This window comes from Ceratotherium simum, chromosome X, assembly GCF_057802395.1.
Source record: "Ceratotherium simum simum isolate JZ-2026a chromosome X, ASM5780239v1, whole genome shotgun sequence".
Taxonomy (NCBI): domain Eukaryota; kingdom Metazoa; phylum Chordata; class Mammalia; order Perissodactyla; family Rhinocerotidae; genus Ceratotherium; species Ceratotherium simum.
The window spans coordinates 121,869,132-121,897,023 of record NC_141940.1 but is presented as its reverse complement, the minus strand read 5'-3'; the positions used below and the strand labels follow the sequence as shown (position 1 = coordinate 121,897,023).

General features: G+C 39.3%; 1 protein-coding gene across 3 annotated transcripts in view; it reads right to left on the bottom strand.

Moving 5' to 3' along the window:
• MID1 (midline 1) overlaps positions 1-27,892 on the bottom strand; it is a 199,918-nt gene that overhangs the window by 14,713 nt on the left and 157,313 nt on the right. For all 3 annotated transcript variants that reach the window (XM_087426530.1, XM_004435098.3, XM_087426531.1), the window contains exons 5-7: positions 20,873-21,021; positions 13,678-13,805; positions 8,694-8,837 (exon numbers count right to left, since the gene is read on the bottom strand). In XM_087426530.1, coding sequence (XP_087282656.1) covers positions 8,694-8,837; positions 13,678-13,805; positions 20,873-21,021 — 421 coding nt within the window. The remainder of the gene's footprint in view (positions 1-8,693; positions 8,838-13,677; positions 13,806-20,872; positions 21,022-27,892) is intronic.

The window sequence follows — 27,892 nt, the reverse complement described above, 5'->3', positions numbered from 1 at the left end:
CTGCAGGATGTGGGTTGGGAAGCAGGCTGAGAATTTATGATGCTTGGAAGAACATGTAGGAAAAAGGAAGCCTGTTTTGTTTTGCAGCTGGCTGATGCTGAAAACACCTCTTTGGTATGGGGCCCAACTCTCCTCTCTCCCCTCTCCACCCATCAATCTCCACTCTAGTAGAAACTTTTCCCAGCCCCCTGGTGACTGGTCTGTCATGAAGTTTCCTGACTCCAGTGAATTTCCTTCACCAGTTCTTGGTAGAGGGCTGGGCCCCTCCACTTCCTGAGGGGCTCTACACTTGCCTCCCCCTCTTTCCCTTTCAGTGGATTTGCAAGTCAAAGGGTTAGTTCTTTTGATCTTGAGGCAACTTATACCTTACCATACTCCCAAGAAGCAGTCCCTTAATATTTCTCTGGTCTCACCTCTTTGAGAATCTAATAAAACATTTTGTAGAAAGAAATTCACAAATGCATATCTATATCAACCCACAAATATGTGCATAGCATTTCAAGATATTCACAGCCCCATGACATCTGCCTTTGAATCTTACTAAATACCTTCTCCAACTTTTGAATTAAACATTGTTCATGGCAGTCTCACAGTTGAGAAGAACTCAAGAGTATTTTGTCAATTGTGAAAATTCTCCCCATATGATTTGTATCTTAGGTGCACAGTATTTTCAGGCACACTTCAGTGACTCTTTAAAAAATATATATGCATACATATATATATGATCTTGGGAATTTTCTATCACCTCTTTTCATTTCCACCTGTGAACATGTTCACCAGGAGGACTGCCAGATTTGACAAAGGCAGCATAAAGCCAGGCAATACTGAGACACTCACAGAGGAGGCTGAGTGTGTGTGTTCAGGTTTGGAGATGTAGTAGAGCAACTAAGGCACCATCCCCGCCCCCCCCAATTTCCCCCTAACTCTTAGCCCTCTGTTCTCCTACTAATTCTCACTTGTATAAGATCCAGGAAAACATCTACTAACAGTTTAGTAACATGGGACTCTCCCTACTACATATCCTTTGTGATACTTTCTCACCTTACCTTTTCCTTGAACATAGCTGTAATAAACTCAATACTTCTGGATAGTGCCACAGCCAAATAGTAGATTTTGATCCAATCAAAGAAGAGTCATTTTGAACTCTGAGCTCTGGGCCCCAAGAAGCCTGTAACTCACTTTAGATATTTAATAATAATATTACAAGAGTAATAAAACAAAAACAATGAGCTTTTCTATTGCCTAGGATAATCCACTCATATTGCTAAATCTTTGTCAACAGCAGTCAGGCAGGAATGAAAACAATAACAGCATTCAGTAGAATCAAATGAGAATCCTATCAATGTCACCGCATTTACACTGTTCCTGTTTAATTGCATATGTTACAGTAAAATGACTATTGTGGTCAAAGAGAGCAAATGTAAAAATGTTTCAATAAACTTTACATCATTGTACAACCCCAAGGCTGGGTTTAATGTGGTGGGGGAATGCTTTCAGCAACACCATAAAGCAGATGTGTGAAACTGCTGCAAACTGCAACTTGGCCTTAACCCAACGAAAAAGATTTAATGTTTCAGAAACCTTTTCCAAACAAAACACAGACCCGGACTATCCCGATTATTTTGAAGAGGTCACTAATTTTTTGCTTGAATATTAAGAGAACAAAATGTTTATGGAGTAGTAAAATTTGATTGGATAGCTTTACACTGGGACAATCCGCTTTCATAAATACTATTACTGTTTAGGCTTACCTTTATACTATTATTATTGCCAGGGTAATAATTGAGAAGTTGATTAAAAATGCCAAGAAAGCAACATCGACCATTTTATTCTAGGGGCTGGAGTAACTGGGGTGCCTCGGAGTACACCATTATTGTGTTGCTAGTGTTGGTCTTGCGCCAGTACCACTTAAACTTCTTGCATATGGCGCCAAGTGCCAGACTTCCCTGCCTCGATACCCCACTGTGTTGGGACTGTTGACCAAGTTCTATTCATCTCTTTATGAAACACCCACATAACCATCCTGACTGAAACTTCACTTTTCACCAAATTCATTTTCGATCATCTTTGATGGTATTCCAACATTCACCTTCTCCGATTCAGCTTGAAGTATTAAAACAACAATGGAACTTGGAAGATAATTAGTTCATAATGGAACTTAATTGAGTTTTTTGATTCTGTACATTTTTTTCTCATTCACAATGGGTCAGAAGCATTTCCCTACATAATGCCGCTCATTACAAGATCCTAATTACATTTGAGATTTCAGAGCCTTGTATAGTAACTGTCACCTTGCAGTAAAACATTATGTATAAAACATTATGCAACATGGACACCCTTTGGAGAGGCTGCATACCAGCTTCTAACATCCTTTGTCTCTTATAACAGGTTGGATAGAAGTGAACCTTCTTTTCCATAAAAATAGTATATGTTTAATAACTTTCATGAATGTTTCCAAAATGACTGAAATAAATTAAATACAGATAACTACTTTGCCATGAAGGCTTAGAGATGCATGTTTTGATTTTTGCTAATAATAAAAACAGGCTGCTGGGAAAAGGCCCTAATTTAAGATTTAATTAATAAAAATGTTAATAAAAATGAAAAATAAAAAATTAAGAATGTCATTAATTTTGCAGTTGAATGTATGAATTTGATTAGGGAGAGCCTTTTTATAAGATTAAAAAGCTCCATAGATATTATCTGATTCTCCTTCACTAAAGTCAGTGGAGGGCAATTAACTAGAATTTATTATGATGAGTGAAGGAACCATGACCTAGAGACAGTAAAAGATTTCCTAGCATCATAGGGAGCTACTGCAGTTTTTGAACATCATCTTCTAATTTTCGGAAGCGTTTTCCTCTTAGATCTTGTGATTCAATATAACATCTGCAAAGGATATTCCTCCAAATGGTAGGACAGATGGACAAACAACATTCAAGGAAGGCCTTTCACATGAAGATTGTGTAAAATGCTATCATGTAGATAATCCTGGCAAATTGCACGATTGGCCTTCATCATGTGACAAAAAATATCAGCTTTTTAAAAAAATGCAATGATGGGTGAGTATAGTCTATATTTTTGTAGGAATAATAACTTTGAATACCTATGTGCCACCACTGTGGCAAACACAGGGCTAAGACCTTTACTTTTATTATCTCAACCATGTGAAGTGAAAACAGTACCTCTTCTTACCAATGAGGAAAGAGATTCAGAGGATGTTAAACAATTTGCCCCAAATTATAGAGCTAGTGAGGTCCAAAGCTGGGATTCAAATCCAGGTCTCTCTCAGTCACTACAAATATGTATAAGAGTTCAGAAGAAAATAATTTGAGAATGTTTGCATCTCAGTTACTTTTGTATCTAAATTTATTCTTTCATTGTTGCAATTTGATCCTGTAGCATCAGGACTTCACTATATTGGTTCAATGGACATTAAAGAGACAAACAAATCCTGATACTAACAAGCTGATGAGAGTTTCCCAGTTAGATGGGCACCTGCAGTTTCTGTGTTTTCCATCCGTCCTGGGAGAACAGGTCTTTTGGCATACAGGTCCATAATCTTCATGAAGCCATTTACATTTATTTTCTTGTGGCAACTGCTTTCCAAGATCAAAACACCTTCTCTGGAATGACCCAGTATAGTGTTGCTGTCGTTGGATTTCTGTAGGCATGGCCTTTTTCATCTATTCCATTTATGTGTCTTGTTTTCATATTATTTTCCATGCCAACAGCATGGAAGTCAAGTTAGTTCCAGTCTGGCCACCTGGGAAACTCTAAGTTTCAAGCAATAGATATCTTCCTTTCATTCTGGGGATGGAGTGAAGCTCTGGCATGGAGTTAGGGTTCTAGAGTACATCACCTTCTGGCTCTACTTCCTTACTCCTCGCTGTATCCATGCCCTTTGCCGTGTAACCTTGCAGGCCCTCTCATTCTGACTCGACTCACTCATGGGACTTGCTTTGGCCAATGGCATGTCAGCTAACGTGACAAAGACAGGGGCTTGAAAAGCACGTGTGCAATTGGGCCTGCTTTTACACCTTCACCTCTGCATTTACCAAGAGAGCATGCTTGAGCTGGATTGCAGGAGAGAGCTGCACAGCAGTCGAGTTGCCCCGGTTATCAGCCTGATCTGCAACGGAGTCTAACCAAGATCAGCAGGACCTCCTTGCTGACCCCCAGATTCCAGATGCACAAGCAATAAATGTTTATTGTTACATGCTATTTAGGTTCTGTGGTTGTTGGTTATTCAGCAAAAACCAACTGGTACAGGGCCCATCAGTCCAGGCCAAGGCTATATGTACGGTCCAAACGCCCATGATAATTTGATTCAAGAAATTTCAGGAGAGACAAAACCATCTGTGATGGACATGCCTTTGGGTGACCCCCATGATTCCCACTCCATACTATTCATGACTTTGTGTAATCCTCTCTCCTTGAGTGTAGACAGGACCTGTGACTTGCTTCTAACCAACAGAATATGGCAAAGCACAAAGGTCCTATCATCTTTATCACTCCTCTGATATTACATTATATGGCAAAGGTGAAGGGAGTTGGCAAATGTAATTAAGGTCCCTAATCAGTTGACTTTGAGTTAATGAAAAGGGAGATTATTCTGGGTGGGTCTGACCTAATCAGATGAGCCCTTTAAAGGAGGGTTTAAAGGTGAGAGACTTGAAGTAGCAGAGACTCTCTCTCTCCCTCGCTGGCTTTGAAGAAGCAAACTTCCAAGAATTCCACAACCATAGTAAAATAAATTCTGACAACAACCTGAGGGAGCTAGGAAATAGATTCTTCCTTAATTACACCTCTAGATGAGAATGCAGCCCAGCTAACACCTTGACTTCAGCCTTATGAGACCCTAAGAAGAGGACCCGGTTAAACTGTCCAGAATCCTGACTCATGGAAACCGTGAAATAATAAATGGGTGTTGTTTTAAGCTGCTAAGTTTTGAAAAATTTCTTACCCAGGTATAGAAAACTGATATATTTTTTTCCTGGATCAAGCAAAAATAATTTCAGAGAAATATAACATTCCTCATGTGGGCCAAGAAGCATCCTTTAGGTGTAAAATGACTCCAAATGTTTCCTTTTTCTGGTTACATTATTCACTCATCAACAGACATTGATTCTATCAGTCCTCTGTGTGTCTTCAGAGAACCTTGTCTGTTTTTTGAGTCTGACACAATGCTTATTGATCCAAGTTCATTTTTGGCAGTAAATCATGCCTTTATTTCTACCTGCTCTTCTCAAACTCTCATCCTCTCCTTTTCTCTGATTGCCTTGGAATTTCTGACCATCTTTTGAATTTCGTCTTTAAGTGAATGTTTGATACAATCTCTAGTTCAGTTTACCCAATATACTAGTAATATTCATCCCAGGACACTGAGGAAGTAATTCCTTAAGTGAAGACAGAAAGAAATTAATTATACTTGCTTCTTTTTGCTGTGTTTTCCCTTCCATGCCATACAGCATAGCAGTGTGTAGGTTAGTGTGTTCAGTTATAGTCTCGGTATTTAGAATGTGATCATTAGATGCTATTTGTTTACCTTGCTTTAAATTGGGGTGTTTCGATCTCAGCACTACTGACATTTTGGGCCAGATAATTCTTCATTGTGTGTGTGTGTGGGGATGTTCCTGTGCACTGTGGGATATTTCCCATCATCCCTGGCCTCTACCTACTAGATGCCAGTAGCACCTCTTCGCCCGGGTTTTGAGAACCAAAAATGTCTCCAGACATTGCCAAATGTTCCCTGGGGGGCAAAATTACCCCTGTTTGAGAATCATTGCTTTAAATGAAGGAGTGACTATTAAGTATGACCTTAGTGATTATAGAGTGATTTGTACTTCAGGTTTATAGTGAAGCATAATCAAGGTTTGAAAATCTTACTAGACTTTAATTCCATGTTAAGTTTATGGTATACATATCCTAAATCAGTGAAATATAAGCTCATATAGATGGAAAAATGCATTTGAAAAATCATATGTCACCTCTCTGAAGGGTAATTTGTCAACGTCAACCAAAATTAAAAGGCAAATAATCTTTGCCCTAGCAATTCCATCTTAAGAGCTTATTTTATAGATATAATTTCCTGTGTATGAAAGGACAGATATTCAAGGATATTCATTGAGGCATTGTTTATAAGGGCAAAAGACTGGAAACCAACTAAATATACATCAACAGAAGACGAGATAAATCAATTAAGGTACATCCTTACAACAGGATAGTAGGCTGCCTCAAAAAAGAATGAAGCAGTTCTTTATTTGTGCTGAAACAGAATAGTCTCTCAGATACAATATTTAGTGAAAAAAGCAAAATGAAGAACTATGTGTGGCATGTTACCTTTTGTGCCCCTAAAAAATGCATATGGGGGTGTGTGTGTGTGTGTGAGTGTATGTGTGCCCTTGTCTATAAACAGACTATCCCAGGAAAGATGCAGGAGAAATGGAATTGGTGCAGTGTAACTCTGGAATCTGGGTGGCTGGTATATGGCAAAACATCCAATCTTCACTATATACATTTTATATATTATTATACAATGTTTCTGCATTACTTCTAAAAAAAGGTTTCAGAGAATTAGTATTGCTTCATGATTTGTAGCAGAACATGTAGAACTGGGGATGAGGAATGATACCAGAAGAATCCAAAATCCTGGAAGAAGAGTGAAATGATGCCTAACCATTGCTGTAATAGTGCTTCTCAGACTTGCCCCCAAAAGCACTTCAAATATCTGGGGAGATGGCCAGAGGTAGAGAAGTCTTTCTGGAATTATCTTCTTTCCTGCTCCACTGCTAGTGCCATTTGCAGGTCTTGGTTATCCCTGCCTCTGTGAATTACTATGAATCTCTGAGTCCACGTCTCTGCTTCTAGTCTTGCCCTGTTCCACTCCATCCTCCACAGTGCTGCCTGAGTTGGCTTCTAATTGTACACCTGATCACACTACTGTTCTGTATGTCTCTCCAGACCACAGGGTAAAATCCAAACATGGTGTGGCCTGGGGGGCCCTCTGTGGTCTAGCTCTTTACTGTGAATTAGGATGAAGTGACTGATGATTAAGAACATGTACTTTCTGGAACCAGAACTTTACGGGTTTGAGTCCTAGTTCTATTTCTCTATCTTCATTTCTCAGTCTCCCCTCCCTCACTCAACTCTCCAGCCAGGCTTAATTAGATGAGATCTCCCAATATGCCCTACCTTTTTATGTTTCTGTAGGTTTTCTTGGAATGACACAGCTGTCTGGGATCCCCTTAACTTGACGATATGTACCCACTTTCTTTCAAGACTTAGTTTAGGATCACTTCCCCCAAGACCTTTCTGTTGCACCCACTATTTCTGCCCTCTCTATAGTTCCTACCTACTCAGGGAGCTTGCCAAAGCTGTTCTCAACGTTCATTTTCTCCCTTTCAATCTAAAATTACATATCCTTGGAAAATGGTAAGATTTTAATAAAAGTGTCCAAGGCAGGCCAGTTAGGGAGTGGAAGGTCAGAGGGTTGAGGAGGGGATGCTGGGGAAAGGCGATGTAAGGAAGGCACCATTGGTTGGTATGGGTCATGGAAACTTTAGTCACTTAGAAGCAGGGGTCTTTCTGCATCACTCTTAATTAACCCTAAATCAAATTTCTATTTTAAGCATCACATGCCTCAGAATTATTTGTTCTAGGAAAGAACAGTGTAGTTAAGAGAGAAAAGGTTTATATAATAAAAGCACATTAAGTCGATATGGATTTATTCAAAACATTTCTTTGTTGAAAAGTGACTGCTATTCTATTCTATTCTATTTTACTTTGACATATTCTATTTTTATTTGCTAAAGTTAAATTTCAAACTTGCTCCCCTGAGAAGCCATTTCTTCTGGTCCTTTGCCATTTACTCAACTCAATTTAAATAACTCTGTGTGGTGGGGAGGAGTGCTTCCTGTGTTATCATCTGTCTGGCCAGCTACTGCTGCTCTCTGAGATCATCAAATTGTCTCCGATACCAAATATTTCACGGGCCCCAGTGAGAGAGGAGCCTCTCTGTTTCAGGTAAGGTCTGAACTTCTTCCCAGGTGGGGGCCAATTACTAACAGTTCAAATGATGGCCCTGCTCTCCTCCAAATGGAACTAGGTATTCGGCGTTCTTTGGCTATTCATTTTATTAAATCTTTTTTAAAAAATTGTGAAATAAGACTCAGAAAAGCAAATAAAACTAAATGTATGATATAATGACTAAGCCATGTAACTCCCACCTAGAAAGTGCTGTTAACCCCATGAACCCCTTTATATTTCTTCCCCAAAGTGCCACTACCCTACTGTCCTGGAGGTAACCATCATCCTGACTTTTATTTATAGTTTTTACACCTACATATGTAACTCTAAACAAAATAGTTTATTTTTATCTTTAAGTTATGAATGTATAAATGGACTCATACTGCATATATTCTTTTGTTTTCTGCTTCTGTCTCTTAACAATATGTTTGTAAGATTCATCCATATGGTTTGCTAGAGATCATTAATTTTCATCGCTATTTGGCCAGTTATTTTTACTAGTATAGTACAAGTGAGTGCTATCATCTTCTTGATTAAGAAGGACAAGCCAATAAATATTGTGTATTCTTTCTTTCCTTATCTTCCCTAGGTCTTTAAATTTGGAAATGCAATCTATCTGAAAATAGCCACCAAACAGAGAAATCAATAGGGCATATGATACTCACTAACAACGTTGGCTTGGCCAGTGAATATGGTGTACTGGAGCTCGTAGGAAACCACACTGAATTCATCATCGGAGGTCCAGTGAACGGTGATGGTGTCATAGGAAGCTGTGCAGAGCTCTTCTCTAATTGTGGGAGGGTTGGGAGCTGTGGGGATCAAGAATGCTCATCACCTGAGAAGCAGACACGTCTGGGATACATTTCAGAGGAGACGTTTGACAGTCAAAGGAGGCCTTTCTAAATAGGTCCATCAGGACTACTATCCTAGACATGGTGACCCCAATCCAAACAACACTTGGTTGGCTGGTTATCATTGTGATTTTTAACAGGTAGTGTGACTTCAGCCAGCCAGTATGGACTTATCTCTACTTATCATGAACGCAAGCTTAAGAGGTTAAGCAAACAACAGTCTCTTATCCATGAAAGAAAACATGTTAAACAAAAAGTAAACAAGATGAACTTCTATAATATCATCCACACTGGGGGGAAGGGGGTGGCAAACTTTGTGTTAAAGGGCTAGATGGTAAATATTTTAGGCTTTGCGGGCCATATAGTCTCTGTTGCAACCACTCAGCTCTGCCTTTGCACCATGAAAGCAGCCATAGACAATTCATACTCAAATGAACATGGCCAGGTTCCATAAAACTTCATTTACAAAAACAGGTGAGGGCTAGATTTGGCCTGTGAGCCCAAGTTTGCCAGCCTCTGAGCTACACAATGCCACATATTTTTACATTTAGGCACCCAATTGGAAAAACTGTTGCTTGTTATCCTATCATGAATCAGTCAAATAATTGTTTGAAAATTTTCTTTCATTAGATGTTTTGATGCCTTATAAAAAAACCTATTAGTGTGGCCTTATTTTCTTCTCATTTTTAAATTTATAGGTGATACTTCAAATTAAGAACATGATTAACAATCAGTCAATAGGTAAGAAGTACACTTTCCTTCCATAAGGAAAACACGATTCCTTGGCATTTGGTTAACTTTATCGCTGGAGAAGGCTGCTGTTTTATGTCTTGAACACATTCTGGAGCAGAGAAGTCTAAATTCTACCAAAATACTTATTTTAAGTTGATTTCAGTAACTGGTTTTATGAGAAGAGTTTGCGAGCAAGAAAAAGACTAGGCAGTGAGTGCTTTGCACTGGCAATAATATTTTAGAGCAGGGGTTGGCAAACTATGGCTATGGGCCAAATCTGGCCCACTGCCTGTTTTTGTAAATAAAGTTTTATTGGAACACAGCCAGGCTCATTCATTTATGTATTGTCTATGGCTGCTTTTGTGTAATAGCAGAGTTGAATAGTTGCGACCATATGTCCTGCAAAGCCTAAAATATTTACCATCTGGCCCTTTACAGTCAAAGTTTGCTGACCCTTGGTTTAGACAATCTATCCAGGCCTTTATTTCCAGTCTTCTGTAAGCCAGAACCTAACTTCAAAAGGAGAAATATATCTGCAATCTACAGATTAGTAGTAACCTTTGCTTACACTATTGCAGAGTTCTCTCCTGCTGTAAACTTTGATTAGGATTGATGAGTCCTAAACAAACCCAAAGAGGGAGAAAAGTTTATGAAAATGGTAAATTTAAAACTCTGGTTGTTTTAGTATTCTTCACTTTGCCACCTGAAGATATATCCAGAACAAGTATCTTATGAAGCAAGTAACTGTTACGTTTGCTGTATAAAGTCAATTAACTCACCTTTGTCTATTGGTTATTGAATTCCACAAACATTATTGAGCACCCACACGTGGCAGGCACTTCATTCAATTGTGCATTAAGATAGAAGGGCTCTACAGAGCCCTTAAAGCAGTCTTTCTGGAATACGTATTTATACATCCATCTCCTGAAGTATCCACATGCAAGGTTTAGTGTCATGGTGCTGTGACTTGGATGTGCATGAATCAGTGACACCAATCAGGAGATACATTCCATGGGGTAGGCCCAGCTGCATCCTAAAACATGCTTATTATTGTCTGTGTGGTCCCGGTTTGTGTGGACCACCCTGCATGGATCAGTGGAGAAATACTTATTCTCCCATAATCTAAATAGTTCCTTGAATTATTTCTCCATCAACCATTGTAGAAAGATTTTGTTCTTTCTGTATTGCAATATATGATTCATTATAAAGAAAGCTATGTTCAAAATAGGCAAGTAGCTGTGAGACACATGGCGGTAGCTGTAATCAGGGAGGAAATGTCCCCTCTCCGGGTTATTAACTTGACATACCACTTAGAGGCATGTCATAGGGGAAAAAAAATCTTGTTTTCACAGCCAGGCAGGCTAACCCTGTTTTGATTATAAACCCAATGGGTTTGTCCTGAAAAGTCAATACCCAATTTACTGTAAATGAGAACAGCAGCGTGTTGCCAATTTCAATATTCATGGAATCAGTACCAGAACTGTTATTTTCTTGCCTCTATCATAAACAGGACACAAGAAATGGTGGGCTAATACTCTACAAACACTTCATTTCCTGCTTACAAATGTGTGATAAACTATTTGGATTTGGCAATATCAGCCAAGCATCGTATGTTATGGCCAGGATTGATGTTATGTCTAGAAATGGGCCAAATTTGTATTTGAGGTTGACAGCTAAGAAGGCATAATAGCAGGTACCCCATATGGTCTTTAGTTTGGCATAAACAGCCATCAGGATGATATATGGTGTACATGTTGCTAGTCAGGACAAACTACGTTGACAATTTCCCCTTTAACCAGTACTTTGGCATTCACATAGAGATTAGAAAGGGCATACATTGTCAAAATACCATTAAACAATTATTGGGAAATGGAGAGGACACATTCTTGTCAACAAGACAGTGATTTTGTGCAGAATGGCCATGTGTCCACCCAAACATTTTTTCAGTCTTCTCTGCCCTTGCGCATGACCTTGTGACATGGGTCTGGCCCACAAGACACAGTGGAAGTTTTCTAGATGGGTCTTCTGAGCAAGCTTTTTGTTTTCCTGATAAACAAAGACAAACTTGTCTGACAGAGTTTTTGGTCATCAATTCCCCACTTCCTTTCTCTTTTTGTGTATAATTTGAACATGCTTGGAGGTGGAATAGTCATGTTGTGATCAGGTGGCAAAAAGGCAACATAATGAAGCTGGCAGAGCAGAAAAAGAAGAAGAGCCTGGGGTCTGAGGTCATCACTGTACTGCTGCCCAGCCCTGGATCACATACCTCTGTTCTCCTATTTCTGTGATATGAACACTCCTTGATGGGTTTAGTCACTGTTAATTGGATTTTCTGTTGTTGCAACCATACTCATTCCCAAATGATATAAGAAAAAGGGAGATTTTTAATAGGATGCCATTGTGAAAAACAGCTCAGCCAGAGAAAGTCTAGGCCTGCACTGTCTAATACAATAGCCACGAGCTGCACGTGGCTCTTGAAATTTCAATGAACTTTAATTGAAGTTAAATACAAGTAAAAACTCACTAGCCACATTTCAAGTTTTCAATAGCCCCACGTGGCTAGCAGCTACCATAGCGGACAATGCAGATATAGAATGTTTCTATTATCATAGAAATTTCTGTTGAATAGTGTTAGTTTAGATAAATCTCAGAGTTAAAAGCTTAAAAAAGGAGGGCAGTATACTCATAAATATTTGAAACCAAGTCTGGTTCCTTACTGTAAATGCTTTTTGCGTCAATTTCTTTCTTCCTTAATAGGAGTGGAAATGCTTTTTGCGTCAATTTCTTTCTTCCTTAATAGGAGTGGTATGGTTTGAAAGAATTACATAAGATAAGAAGTTTGTGGGATGACTCGCTTCCCTTGCAAATGCAGAAAGGCTGAAAACAGCACCTCGGGTCCTTGCAAAGAAAAAACCCGTCTTCTGGGTACAATGCTCCTTGAATATAGAACTCCTTGCTTTCTATCCACAGACTGTAAAAACAAACACCACAGAAGGTTCCCTCTCTCTGGCTCCACCTTTCCCAACCACTCTCCCACAAACAGGCACACACAGAATTAGAGTTGAGAAGCTGACGCCACGCTAAGTTAGGGATGTGGTCTCTTGAAGGCAGCATGCCCTAAGTTTAGTGCACATCTGGCTTCACTGTATATATGGAGTCTTCCTGAAGTCATAGGCACCAGTGACTTTGGTTAATACAAATAAGGTCATCTAAACAGTCCACATTCTACCAGCAAATGTTTTCAGTTCCCACGTTAGAGGTTGACAGCAAAGAAAAACGTGGAAGCATGGTTAGAAATAGGAGGAGCCTGAGGTTCTCTTTTATGGTTGTTGCTTTTGTTCTTTAAGCTTGATTCCCCAAAAATGCCTATCAGAAAGCAAAGCACTGAAACATGGCACCAGGAATTCAAATGTGATTTTTGGGATGTTTGCCATGGTGACCTTCGCCAAGATGAAATTCATTCTTTTACTAGAAAGAGCAGAGGTCTTTGGAGTCTCTACGGACCCAAGCCAAATCCTAATTCTGCCATTCCCCAGCTATCTGACCTCCAGCAAGAGAGATGACCTTCGTCATTTGCAAAATGAGGATTATAATACTTGACCTCAATTCAGTATTGTGAAGATTAAACAAGGTCGCAAGATACAAAGAGCTAGAGCAAGGTAGACACCCAATCAAAGCTAGCTGCCAATTTTTTCTCTGCCAAGGAACTGTGAGACTCAGATGCCTTACTGACATCAAGTGAAAAATAGTCACGCTACCTTATTTTTCTCTTTGATGGCCAACAGAGCTACTATTTGTGGTACCCACACTCTGAGAGTGAGGGAAATGATGGTAAGTATGCTTTTAATGACTGAGATTCTCTTTTTTCCTCTGTCCCCAATTTAGTCTTAGACTGTGTTGTTTTGGTTGGGGAAAAAAAAGGAGTGTCAGAAATTGCTTATGGGAATATTAAACTCCATTCCTAAATCAGAAGGCCACACCTCTTGTTTTTAGGAAATTGATCTGGTGGCAAAGTATTTGTATCACTGAACGTACAGAATATTAAAGAAAATACAAAAGACAATACCTGTAAGGTAATCCAGACATTCTAGCAATTTCTTCTCTCGGGAAAAATCTAAGGCAAAGGTGTCAAATGTGTCATTGAGGTTGATTTCAGGAATTAGGACCTGGGACGATGCAGTTGCCATGGAGACTCTGTAATTTAAACAAAACAACATTTTAGAAATGTCAAGGTGGCTTTCATCATCACCGTATAGGAATGAAAAAAATGAAACGAAAAGAAATATCATTAAAAAATGGTGCTGTTTTTATACGTGAGCCTTGAAAAGAATCTCAGAATGGCACAACACAGCCACACAATGCAAATGAATGCAAGCTTACAGAAAAGGCAAAGGAACTGAGAAAACAGCAGAATGGTTTCTCCCCCCTTCTTTTTACTATCGGAAAAAAATCCCCCATGGAGGCGAAAGGATATTCATATTTCATGTTGCTGTGTATTTAACAGCCTGGCCCCGTCACATCTAACCCCAGCGAGAAGCACATAGCTCCAGGCACTTCTTCACACATCTGTCTGGGAAACTGTTTGTTCCTTTCAGACTCGACCCTGCCCCACTTCAAAGAGGAGTCTCCAAAATTTCAAACTGCATAAAAGGCAAAGTGAAGATTAAAAAAGAATGTTTCCAGATATTGGATTAGTTTAATCAATTACTAGCCCCTCTCTAAAATAAACATTTAAAAAGGAGTTTTTGTCTGGCTCGTTTTCATTCTTGCATTCGTTTTCTTGCACCATATTCCCAGCCAATGCCATGGAAAATATTCATGAGACTTCTCACAAATTCCCCCAATGGATGCACCATTTCTCCTCTTCATTTAGCATTGCTAGTTAAGAGTTCTCATTTATAAACTATAAAGCAAGGTACTGGTAAGTATCAGTCTCCAGCTATGGACTCTCAAGTTGATTTGGAAAGTTCAATTATTAATAGCAGAACATTTTGACTAATTAAAAAATGCAAGTGATTCTCTTAAAAACAAGGAAATTGTGGCACAATGTAAACCACTTCTGAGCATATCAAACTATGCTCCACTTGTAATCTTGTTGATTTTTGTATTTCGTTAAGTTCGGTAACCACCACCACGGACCTATACCATGTGTAGAGTACTATGTAGGGCACTGGGAATTTTTGAGCAAAGAAATAATTTTGAAATAATTTAGCTCTAAATCTAGTTACTTATTTTCTAATTAAGGGCATTGGTGCTTATTTATACAAGGCCACAAAGCTAGCTGGGAGAAGCCAGAGGGAGAATTCCAGGTCTGTATTTTTGCATTTAATATAGAAAAATTTCAACCTGGTTACCCAAAGAGATATATCTCCTCTTGCATCTCTTAGTGGCTCTTAAAGCTTTGGATTTTATAAAGATAATATATCTTGGCTATAAAAATTACACCTGTGGGTATACCCATACAATGGAATATTATTCAGCCATGAAAAAGAATGAAGTACTGACACAGGCTACAACATGGATGAACCTTGAAAGCATTATGCTGAGTGAAAGAAGACAGATACAAAAGGCCACATAGTGTGTGATCCATTTATACAAATGTCCACAATAAGCAAACCCACAGGACAGAAAGCAGATTAGTGGTTGCCAGGAACTGGCAAGAGGTGGCAATGGAGAGTGACTGCATAATACGTATTCTTTTGGGGTGATGAAAATATTTTGAAATTTGATAGAGGTAGTAATTGTACAATACTGTGAATGTACTAAATGCCACTGAATTGTCCACATTAAAATCGTTAATTTTATGTTATGTGAATTTCACCTCAATAAAAGAAGTTACACCTGTGAAATGCTCAAAATCCTTAGAAATGAAGTTTCTATAATTGCATTTCTGGAGCATTTTCAGTGCCGTATAGGGAGGGAAGTAGGATAATTAACAATGTAATAATTGGAATGACACTAAGATCCATAGATGAAAGTTTGAAGAGGTATAAACTCTAGAAAGAAAAGTTTCAAGTGTTTGAACGAGAGTGGAGAATCTAAATTCACCACCTGACCCTTTCACCAAGAAGCAGTGAATAGCAGAGTTGTGTGATTTTCTTGGCTAAATATTTCACCCAAGGGAATTGGGTTAATTATTGTGACTAACACCTGCTAATTCAGACTGATGGATAAAGGGATGGTTTGGTTGCTAGGCATTTTTCACAGATGGTCAAACTGTACTTAAAAAATGCTTTCCTTATGACCCGTAATCACAAAAACTCCTTAAAACCCAGAGAGATCCTAGGATTATTCAACAAATAGTTACTAAGCCCTTAAAGTATGTCATGTACTAAAGAGCCCAAAATATTTGCATCAACACAGAAAAGTTAAAAAAAAATGCCATAGTGCCATTTGAACTCCTCAAATAAAAATTTCAAAGGGAAACTCCAGTGAATTGTGTTTCATGATGATCAGCAGGGAGAACTGCACTGAGCTATTATGAAACAAGCGCCTACCTTTCTATTGCATTTCTCTGCCGTTCAAGCGTGGCACAGACCTTGTGCTTAACAGGTTGGAGGATCTTGATTGCTCTGAACAGATAATCTCACTTGAGCACCTCCCCCGTCCAGTGGCAGAAGCCTCTGTCCAGGTTCATCCAAAACAGATTTCATTCCCAAGTTTCTCCTGACTCTATGATTCACAAACCATTAACTGCAACATGCTTTAGTCAAGTGACACTTAGAAACGCCTGCCTTCTTGATGGTGGGAACTTTGTGGAGTGGGAACGGAAAGGATGAAAGTTCCTAAGCCTGGGAGGCAAAGACTGACAGCAAGAATCTTTGGAGATTAGTGCAGCTTTTAACACCTACACATTTATTTCATGGAAGGAAAGATATTTATCTTTGGCTACAATTTCAAATTCTTAATTGGAGTGACAGGCGAGGGGAGAGTTGCCAAATTCAACATTTTAGGCCATGTTTTTACTCCTCAAATCCTTGTTGCCCATCTTCCGGCCTTTCAGATAAATTGCCAAAACCCACCAGCACCATCAGTGGATATGCCACCTTCTCAATTCTGTGCTTTCACAGTCACGTCTGTGTGTGTGTGTGTACGTGCACATGTGTGGGCATGCTTATGGGTGTGTGTGTTAATCTGTTAACATATTGGGGAAATAAGAGCATTGTGTCCTATCTTGATGCTTCAGAGGATGGGCTGCACATTACTTCCTGTTTCTATTTAGACGTTGACACCCCTAATCTCCATGACACTCAGTTGCTAGCAGCCACATGGATCAGTTTTCCAGAAGGCGGACATGTCTAGAGCTACAGTGCTCACAGAGTTTCTGCCAAATGTCAACACCAGGGAAAGAAGTTCCACTCTTCCTGCCTAATACCACCCCCTCTGCCCCATCCCCGGCACTTAAATGGGTCTCTCTGGGGTGCGTGGACGACAATGCACACCACATGGTAAAGCCCGTGAGGTCTCACAGTAACAAAATGTGATTTACTTTGATCAGCTCAGGATTTCCCAAATGCATTTGGCTCTGGAACCTTGTTGTTGTTTTAACACCAACTGACATCCTGCAGAACACACTTCAAAAACTACTCATCAGATGTGACCTACTTCTTAGAACCAAGCAACATCTTTCCATTCCAGAGTCGACAACTGGAGTTCTTGGCTTTGTATTCTGGGAAAGTCTGATGGATCCTTTAACTGCCTATGGTGGTGAGGGACAGAGGGGTCACCTTGTGGAGTCTGAGACTCTCCTAGGAGCTCTGAAAAATGGCTACTGTTCAGAGGGAATTTTCTTTTTACTGTCCTCTTGATACAGATAACTTACTGCTAAAAGTAATTTTAATTTTAGATTTCTCATAAGCAATAGACCAACTTTCTTATGCTTGGATTTAGTGAAGAGTTTTGCTTACTTAACATCATTTTATAAGGATGCATATACAATCATACCAAAGACCTGTATATTAGAGTGGCTTGAGAGTAGAGTATGTTATACGATCCATTTGAGTCCATTTAGGGAGTGGGAAGGAAGGGAATTAGCATTTGCTGCCTGTTCACCTTGTGACAAGAACTGGGCTGACATTTTTACTACATTATTTCATTTTATCCCTACAACAACCATATGAGGTAGGAATAATTGGCCCTATTTCATAGATTTGTTCACTCATTCATTCGTGTCAGGCTGTTTGCTATGTGCTGGGGCGATAATGGTGAAAACAACATGGCTGGGGGTCCTGTCCGCTGGGAGCATCTGAGCAAGATTAGACTCACAAGTCTTAAGGAGCAGCCCCAATGCTATCCATAATTACTACTAAGCAATTAGCACAGAGCCAAACACTTGATTCCAAAGCATGTGCATCTCCTACAATGTAAAGCTTGAGGCTCTCTCTCCTTTTGGGGTTTTTTGATGTTTCTTAATTGAAAAACTTTTCGCAGTTTGATTCAGCTTGTAGGCAAACATATCCATTTTAAGTCATTTAATGATGCAGAAAAATCACATCCAAGTCTCACTTTAGGAAGGCCTGAGGATTAAGTTTGCTCTGGGCTTTCTACCCTTGAATAGAAGAATAAAGATGGTTTAGAAGTATACAGGCACCAAAGCCCAAGGGAAACACAATGGGAGGCAGGGAACTATGAAGTCACATCCTACAGAAGAACGTTAAGTAAAGGGTTGAAGAATGGAGACAAGTAGACAGAGACCAGCATTGGAATAAAGACATACAAGGAGGGGGTCATACTAACATTCTAAAACATGAAAATATAAATCCAACAAACATTACGGAGTATCTATGATGCTCAAAGCCTGTTCTTAGGAGTCATTAGCAATGTCATCACAACTACCGATAGAGGTAGCTATTATGACCCCAATTTTATAAGTAGAAAATAGCTCATGGATAAACAAAAGAATCACAGTTAACAGGTGGCAGTGCTGGGATTTGAACCCAGGTTTCCCAACTCCTAGTCCAAGCCCAGTGCCCTTTTACTACATTCCAGTTGCTGGCAAGAGAGAAAGGCTCAGGAATCAACCAAGAGGACTGACAAATAGAGACGGAAAGAGAGGGGATGCACAAACAGAGGGACAAAGGCTCCTAGCAAATTTGTACTGGCACTATGTATTCAACCTTGATGGAAGTTTAGACTTCTCAGAAGCAGTAGGCCAACTTTCTTATGCCTGGATTTAATGGAGAGTTTTATTTAATAAAATTTTATAAGAGTGCACATACAATCGCACCAAGAACTATACATTAGTGAGGCTTGAGAGTATGCTATATTGTACAATGCATTTGTAGAAAGAGAAATCAAGGTCATGTTTCCATTCTTGATGAGATGGGCTTATTACAGGTAGAGCTGAATGGGATCACATATGACCTGCTGGATCTGAGGGAGATCACATGTAGGCATTCATGTGCTTGTGTTATACTTTGAATGCAGGTTTTCTTTCAGAATGTTCTCTCTTAACTCTTATAGGGCCACATTCTCTCCTCTCGCTATGTGAGAATTTATTCATATTATACTTGATCGAATTTTTAGGGATGCTGAGAAATGCAGCTCATAGTAGCCATTTCATCTGGACATCTCACGATTTATAGCTGGAGAAAAGTACTCTTGGATTCCAGTTCGAAACCACGACATAAGTGTCAATGTCGTCTAGTAGATTGTCGTGGGTACACTGGACTATTAGTGCTGTTTGTAGTTTTTAATTTTAAGATGAATATAAAGCAACTGAATACAGTCCAGATGAGAGCAGCGAAGAAATTTTAATACTTGGAACCTAGGAGTCATGAGGAAAGAAACTGCCTTTTCTTAGAGTAGGGAGGAGATCATTTCAAGGATGTAAAAGGGATGATAAGCAGCTGTTTATCCACGCGCTTTGGAAGAGATTAAGTATCTAACCAGCTGCAGAAGGAAATTTTCTCAAATATAAGAAATAACACAATGAAGCTGGTTAGATACCAGACCACAGTTGTAAAAACACTATACACTACTCTCATTGAAAGAGCAGTGAAGACGGAAATATCAATGCCTACTTCTGTGTGATAGTTTGAGAATTAGCACAGTGTCCAACACAAGCAAGCACTCAATAAATGTTAGTTTTCTTTCTTCTTCCTTGAAGAAATTCAAGTGGTAAGATGGTGAATAATTTTTTTCCTAGGCCAGGGGTTGGGAAAGTACAGCCCGAGGGCCAAATCTGGCCTGCCGCCTGTTTTTGTAAATGGTTTTATCTGAACACAGCCACGCCCATTCGTTTCCATACCATCTATGATAGGCTGCTGTAGAGCTGTCATGGCAGAGTTGAGTAGTTGTGATGGAGACCTTATAGCCTGCAAAGCTGAAAATATTTACTCTCCGGTCCTTTATAGGAAAAGTCTGCAGACTCCTGCTCTAGGATAGAGACCAGCATGAATGAGCTGTCTGGGGACTTCTAGTGAGAAGATTCTATTAGTGCTTTGGATAAGGGGCAGGTGACTCTGAAAATTAGAATGAACGAAAAGTCAAGGCCATCGGCGTTGGTTGAAGATGTCATTTAAGTGGTGTTAAGTGCTTTTCTTGGGCTCCACTAGAATTGCTATAGGGGTCTGCATCAGTGAAGGGAGGTAATTTTATGCCAATCAAGCATGTGTACTGAAGGAGCACTGACCCCGCCCCCCCGTCAGTTTTACTGCTGAGCTGACCATTCAAATAATGTCATTTTTATGTTCCCTACCCTGCAATAAAGGATATTTTAAAAGAAGGAGGTACAAGGTTGACAGTTTGGTCCTTTCTCTCCCACAGGAGTCAGCCTTGACCTTTCAGGAGAGGCAAAGCTTCTCAACCAAATAAAAACAGGCCTAACAGAGAACAACACTTGGGCAATTTTTTTTTTAATAGATGGGCCCTGAGATGGAAGAAAAGATTCCCTTTTATGTTTTTGCCTTCATTTTGATTCTTTGTTATCAAGTGTACGATAAGATCAGGTCTGAGAGTCACAATAAATGCTGTTTTTGTGCTATCATAAGCTTCCCCGTCCCCCCAAAAGCAGGCTGATTTTATTCTTCCTAACTGGTGGACTTGTTTCAAAGGCCTTGAACTCCAGGCTGCTGCTGAAAAGGCTTTGACATGTCAAAGGGAAGCATCTTCAGCTGGAACAAGGCAACTCAAAGCCTCTATTCTCTCTGGTACTCAGCCTTGAAAATGAAAACAAAAGCAAGACAGGGCAAGGCCAACCAATCACACCCCAGACACCGGAGCCCCGCCGCTGAGAACTTCCCAGCAGCCTCTGCACTCACCTCTCGGTGATATTCTTCGCGGTCTGTAGGAAACGCGCATGATCATTCTCCTTCAGAGAGTGTTCCGCTTGGGAGATGAGTGATGCCGACCGCTCAATGCACTGTTTGCAGTTTGCAATCTGCTGAGCCAGTTTGCGAAGCCTCATCACCTTGAACAAAAGAGGCACGGAGATGGTTACACGGGTGGGCTCACTTCGTGAAAATGCATCGGGCTGGGCCCTTCTAATGTGTGTGCATTTTGTTGTATGTAAGTCGTCCTTCGATAAAAGTTCAAAATGTAGGCATAGAAATATGGAAATCCCAGTTATGGGACTCTTGTCTTTGATATTCTTTATCTCCTTGGAGAAGTGTTGCTAATTTGTTTTATGAGGAAACACTGAATTGCGAATTGCTTCCCTGTTGATGGGGAAAAAAGGTGTTGCCCAGTGGTAAGTTAGAGGGTCACTAGACCTCTTGTCTCAACTATTCCACACAATTACTGTTAAGATCCTAGGGAACCCTGGAACTTGCTTAGTTTTTCAGCTGGGCCATCAAGAAAATAAAACATTTCTATAGGTGCGAATGTGTGGCTTAAGTAAAAACCATTTTCTAAAAAGTTCTTTGCAATCCATGTAATAAAATTGTGATGTAAAAACATTAAGTATTACTATTTCCCACACTATCTAAAACTCTTGTGTTAAATTAACAGAAAGGGAGCATTTTTTCCATTGATTAATATTTTTCCTGTTGAGCAGATGAGAGAAAGCCAAAAAAAGCACAGCTGGGCCATTTCCCCTCACTGGGAACGTCATTTCCAGGCACTTTGTGCTTACTTGATAACCAAGAACTATTTTGATAAGCATTTCCCAGTCGGGATAAAAACACATGTTTGGTTCCAACCTCCATTCCAATTCCTGATTCCGTCTTGCTTGAAAATGACCCTCAAACGTAATTGACCATAACCTCTGGGGCAGGCCAAGATAAGTCCACGGTAACCCACTTGACCGTTAGCTCTGGTGTCTGAAATGTGCTGTGAGATGAAGCCCTCTGGCCAGAAGCCAAGTTAAAATTAGACTGCTAATTGGAATTGCCGTACGCCTAGTGCCCCCATCCACACGGCCTGGGACAGGTCTTGGCTGGCTTTACGTTCATTCCGGAATGGAAAACAGCCCTGGGTGAAAGTGTAGGGAGGAGACCAGTTAATCTGTCTTACAGACAAGGCTGGCTCAGGCTCCCTCCAGAATTCCTGCTAACTCCAAGAAATTCCTTCTTTTTCCAAGTCATCATTATCATCCCCATGCAACTCTAATCGAAGAAAAGGAAGGAAGGAGATGTCAGAACTTGAGGCCTCTGAGGAACGTCTAATTCCAGCTATGTCGTACTACAGCAAACAAAGGAAATTCATGCTGAATTGAGAAGCAGCAGCCATAAGATTTCAGGCAAGAGTGAGAAAAATTCCTGGAAGTAAAGAGTTAGAGAATGAAGTATCAAAACTTTGGGGCAAACAGTAGTGATCTTAAGCCTGGTAAAAGACTTAACTCATTATAATTATAGTGACCATCCACAGCAGATTAACTGTGTTCATTAGGTGAATAAAATAACACTTATTTTATAGAAAATAGAATTCAGCTTCTAACACCTATTGTATCCAGAGATAAAGCTAAGAAAGGCATAGAGTCCACTTAAAGATATCAGAACGCATCCATAGGAAATTGTCAGAGGAAGAAAAAATAACAGAGTCCCTAGAACAAACCAAGTGAATGGAACATTTAATCGCACAACATAAAGAATGCTTTAAATTACATGGCAGAATTGAAGATGTTCAATATAATTCTAGCAAAAGAAAAATAAGGTCAAAATATTCCTTTAGAATAACTTCATGTCAATCACCTATCCTTTCAGTATGCCTGTTAGTGACTGCACAATTACAAATGTAACAATGCTTGAACTCTATTTTCTCCCTTCTTTTCTTCCATCATGATACTGGAAATTAAAAGTGACGTAAGAGGAAAAGGAAAACAAAAAAAGCCCTAAATCATGCATAAATTAAAGCAAGCCAAAATGAGAGCCTCATTTGAAAATACAGGAATGCTTTACGGAAAACAATTGTTGGTATAATTTTAATTTTAGTTTAGTGTACAGTTCCATCTGATACACTGGACTGGAGCTTTTCAAACCTTATGTGCACAAGAATCAGCTGGGGATCTTTTTTAAAGAAAAACTGTAGATGTTTGGGCCTACTCTCCAATCTCCTTGGTAAGGAGTTATAATTGGCAGAGCAGGAGGAATCTGCATTTTAACAAGCAATGTTTTCTGGTCTGCAGGTGATGAATCATTAGTGTGGTCAGGACTAGCATTTAAAAAACTAAATAGAAGAGAAGAGGAAAGGAGAAAAGAAAGTAGCAGAGTGCATTCCTCGTAGAAAGGGCAAGCTAGGTTTTGTAAAACGGTGTGTGTGTCTGTGTCTGTGTGTCTGTGTTGGATTTGATGTCATGTGTATTTCCTACTGCAGGTTTCAGTAAAAAAATAAAGAAAAAAAGAAAAACACTGCTCTAAGTTAGGTGCTGACAAACTATGGCCTATGGTGATACCCAGCACACAACATGTTTGTGGAAATCAACTTTTATTGGCACACTGCCACATTCATTTGTTTATGAATCATCTATGGCTGCTTTCACACCACAATATTGGGCAGAGGTGAGCTGTTGCAACAGAGACCGGACGGCAAAGTCTAAAATACTTATTATCTGGCCCTTCACAGAAAAAGTTTGCCGACTGAAATGATTCTGATCAGGGGGCCCTGATCTGAACCACACTCTGTGAAACACTATCCTATATGGTATGGCACTTCAGAACCAGATAGTGAGCAGAAAGCCAAATACTCATTTCTTCACTAGAAAACACTTTTTTTAGATACTATTTTAAAAATCTGACAAGATGAATAAAATGTGATTTTTTAAAAGAAATACTAGCTACTGATCCATAAGAAGATTCTCTACATGTACGTGTTATTGTTGCTGGGGAATTTTTCCAAGTCGGCACTGTTCTTTTTTCCTTTGGGAAGTGTGATTGCGCACTCTAATTTTTGGAATTCACTCCATACTCATCATGGAAATATTCTGTCTGTTGGAATCTCCTTTTAGTGGGGACATAGGACTATTAATATCAATTTATTTGCTGTTTATTACACCTTACACATGCTTTTAAAAGTAGCCCTGTATTTTTCTTTAAATGAATTTTAAATATTTTATATGTGTGCTTTTATATATATGTAGGATTCCCATCCCAAAATTGTTATGTCCAAACAATTGATCCTCAATTAATACAAGTATCTGAATTGACAATGAGGCCTGTACTCAGTGTTTCTATAAGGCTATAGAAAAGCCCGAACATTTAGTCCAAGTTAATTCTCTTAAATTTTGCAGATTTAGAGTACATAAGAACAGTGAAGAGAAAGGACTCTTTTTCTCTTTAGCTATAGTCTTCTACCATAATCTGTGTCTGAACATAAAATGCATAATTTGCTTAATTTGGAGTTTGCCATCAGCTTTTTGTGTGCTGACATGAAATTTATCCCCTACTACTGAAGAAACAAGACAATTCTTTTCCAGGGAGTCTCATGGCTTGAGACTCTTCAGTCTGTCCAAGTATAAAGGCTGTCGAGCCATTTATTTCAAAGACAATGGTCTGAGAGCAGGAATCACTAGTACGTACTAATGTGTAACAATATCGCCTGCTTGGCAACCTCCCCAGTTGGAGGATTTGTGGCGAGTTTGTTTCCACCAGGTCTAAGGGCCTTGTGATTGGCACCAGAGACAGATGGAGGCAAAGTCACGAGGTGGATGAAATTTACTTTTGTGGTCCCCATGGTTCTGCCGGTTCTTCCTCCAGCTCCCTACTTCCAAGTGCTGGTCAGAGAACTCCACTGTCCCGTCCTGGATTCAGTGTCCTCAGACTGCCCAGCCACCACCCTGGGCACCCGCACTGGGCACCAAGTCCACACTTGCCTTCCCTGCCCAGCACCTCAGATTTCCAGGGACTCAGTCACTGTGAATTCCGGGGTTTGAGATCAACTAATCTTTGGTCATGTGCCAGAGCAGTAACTCAAGAGAAAGCCAAACTGGGCCCTCAGCTTTCCCAAGTAGCGTTTGCTTTCTAATTTCGCCTTTTGAGATAATATCCCTGAGCAAATGTGAATTTTTTAATAACTGATAAATTTCAAACATACAGACCATTTTTAAAGTAATATAATCAACTTTCCTGTACACAGTACCAGCTTTACCAAATCGCAATATTTTCATCATATTAGCATCAGATTTTTCAAAAGGAAGTAAAATATTATTGATAGCGTTAAAGCCCTTGTGTGTCCCTCTCTAATTTGATTCATATCCCTCTCCAGAGGAAAACATCCTCTTGAATTCAGGATTGATCACTCCCAAGCATGTTTATGTGTACATGCCTAAACGTTGCATGGGTTTTTTTTGTAGTTTATCAAACTTTATATAACACTTCTCATTCCATACTAATCATTATAAAACTTTATATTTTTGCGATTTGTCCATATGAATACATATCACCCTAGATCGTTAATTTTAATTTTTGAAGACTGTTCCATTATATAAATATACAATTTACTTGTCTTACAAACAGCTTTATTGAGATATAATTAACATATAACAAACTGCACATATTTAAAGTACAAATTTCATAAGTTTTCAAATATGTGTAAACCCATGTAATAGTCACCACATTCAAGATAATGAACATATATATCATACCCCCAATTTTCCTCCTGACCCTTTGTAATTCATCCTGTCCACTCCTCCCTGTCACTCATTCCTAAGCAACCAGTGGTTCGTCTTCTGTCACTGCAGATTATTAGAAAGTGTCATTTCTAGAATTCCATATGAATATACTCATGCAGTGTATACTAATTTCTGTCTGGCTTCTTTTACTAGCCATAATTATATTGAGATTCATCCATGTTGTTGCATGTTTCAATAGTTCATTCCTTTTTATTGCTGAATACTATTTCATTGTATTGTTACATCACAAATTGTTTATCCATTCTCTTGATGGACATTTGGGTCATTTCCAGTTTGGGGCTGTTACCCTTAACATTAACATGAAAATTCATATACAAGTCTTATATGGACATATGCTTTCATTTCTCTTGGTAAACACCTGGGATGGCTGCATCATATGGTAACTGTATCTTTACTTAAGAAACTGCCAATTTTCCAAAAGGCACCATTTTCATTGTTAAAAACAGTGCGTGAGAGTTCCAGTTCCTCCACATTCTCACCAACACTTGGTGCAGTCCGTCTTTTTAATTTTGACCATTCTAGTAGGTAAGTAGTGGTATCTCATTGAGGTTTTTTTTTTGTCGTTGTTGTTGTGAGGAAGAGCAGCCCTGAGCTAACATCCATGCTAATCCTCCTCTTTTTGCTGAGGAAGACTGGCCCAGAGCTAACATCTATTGCCAATCTTCCTCCTTTTTTTTCCCTTTTTTCTCCCCAAAGCCCCAGTAGATAGTTGTATGTCATAGTTGCACATCCTTCCAGTTGCTCTATGTGGGACGCCGCCTCAGCATGGCCCGACAAGCGATGCGTCGGTGGGCGCCCGGGATCCGAACCTGGGCCGCCAGTAGAGGAGTGCACGCACTTAACCCCTAAACCATGAGGCTGGCCCCAACTCATTGAGGTTTTAATTTGCATTTCCTTAGTGACCAATGATTTTGAATATCTTTTCATGTGCTTATTTGCCATCCATATATCTTCTTTGGTAAAGTATCTATTCAAATCTTTTATCCATTTGGTGAAGGGGTTATCTGTTTCTTTATTAATGAGTTTTGAGAATTTGTTATATATTCTGGATACAAGTACTTTATTAGATAAATAATTTATAAATATTTTCTCCCAATTTGTGGCTTATCTTTACATTCTCTTAACAGTGCCTTTTGAAGAGAAGTTTTTATTTTTGATGAAACATAATTTATAATTATATAATCTGTAAATATTTCTCTTATGTTCTTGTCATTGTATATAAATAATCTTTGCCCAACCCAAGGTCACCAAGATTTCCTCCCATGTTTTCTTCTAGAAGTTTTATGGTTTTTACCTTTTACATTTAGGTATATGATCCATTTTGATTTAATTTTTGTATATGGTATGAAGTATGGATGAAATTTCATTTCTTACATGAAGATATCCTCCCCTATGTGGAGGCTAAAACTCAGTTTCCAAATTTCCCTTGCAGCTGAGTTTTCTTTGTAATTTCAGTGTCTACATTTTTACCTCCAAAACTGTTAATTTGTTATTTTCATATTTATTTTTTCTTACTTCATATCCTTCTTTTGTGGTTTCATAATTTTTGCTCTTTTATAATAGAAGTTATTCCTTCATTTATCTCTTTGAACATCTTTTTTATATTTTCTCATAAAATTAGTTTCACCTGGGGTGAGATATCATCTTTGCTGATTTTTATTGGCTGTATTTGTAGAAATTCAAGATTTCCTTATATGCTTTGGAATTGTGGTTTGAATTTCAGTTTGAAAGGGAAGGTGTCATTCATAGTTTGTTTCTCCCTCACCCTCCTTGCTTAGTCTACCCTGTCTAATGGTTTTACAGTCGCCTTCACCTTGTCTTCGGGGGTCCTCATTCAGGAATCCTATATTATCTCTGCATTTCTGAGGCTCCTGTTTTGTGCAGGTATCAGAAATAGTGCAGAGCCAGGCACTAAACCAACAACTCACTTGCTCCAGACTCCCAGGCCTGAAGTTTGCTCAAAGCTGTGGCCCTAGGTAGAGGTTGACAATAATCTTTTTTGTCCCTTTTAATGAACTGGGAAACCATATGCAGCCCATGGCATTAACCAATGAGCCTGATTTCAGCCCCCCATACCATCTGGAGTACTTCTAGCCCATTTACCCCAATGCTTCAAGAACTATTTATCCACTGGAGTTGAAGGTGTAGCTGATTTGGTCTCTTCCAGACCAAGTCCCAGTAGCCTGTGTCTTAGCCACAGTCACGGCTCTGAAGT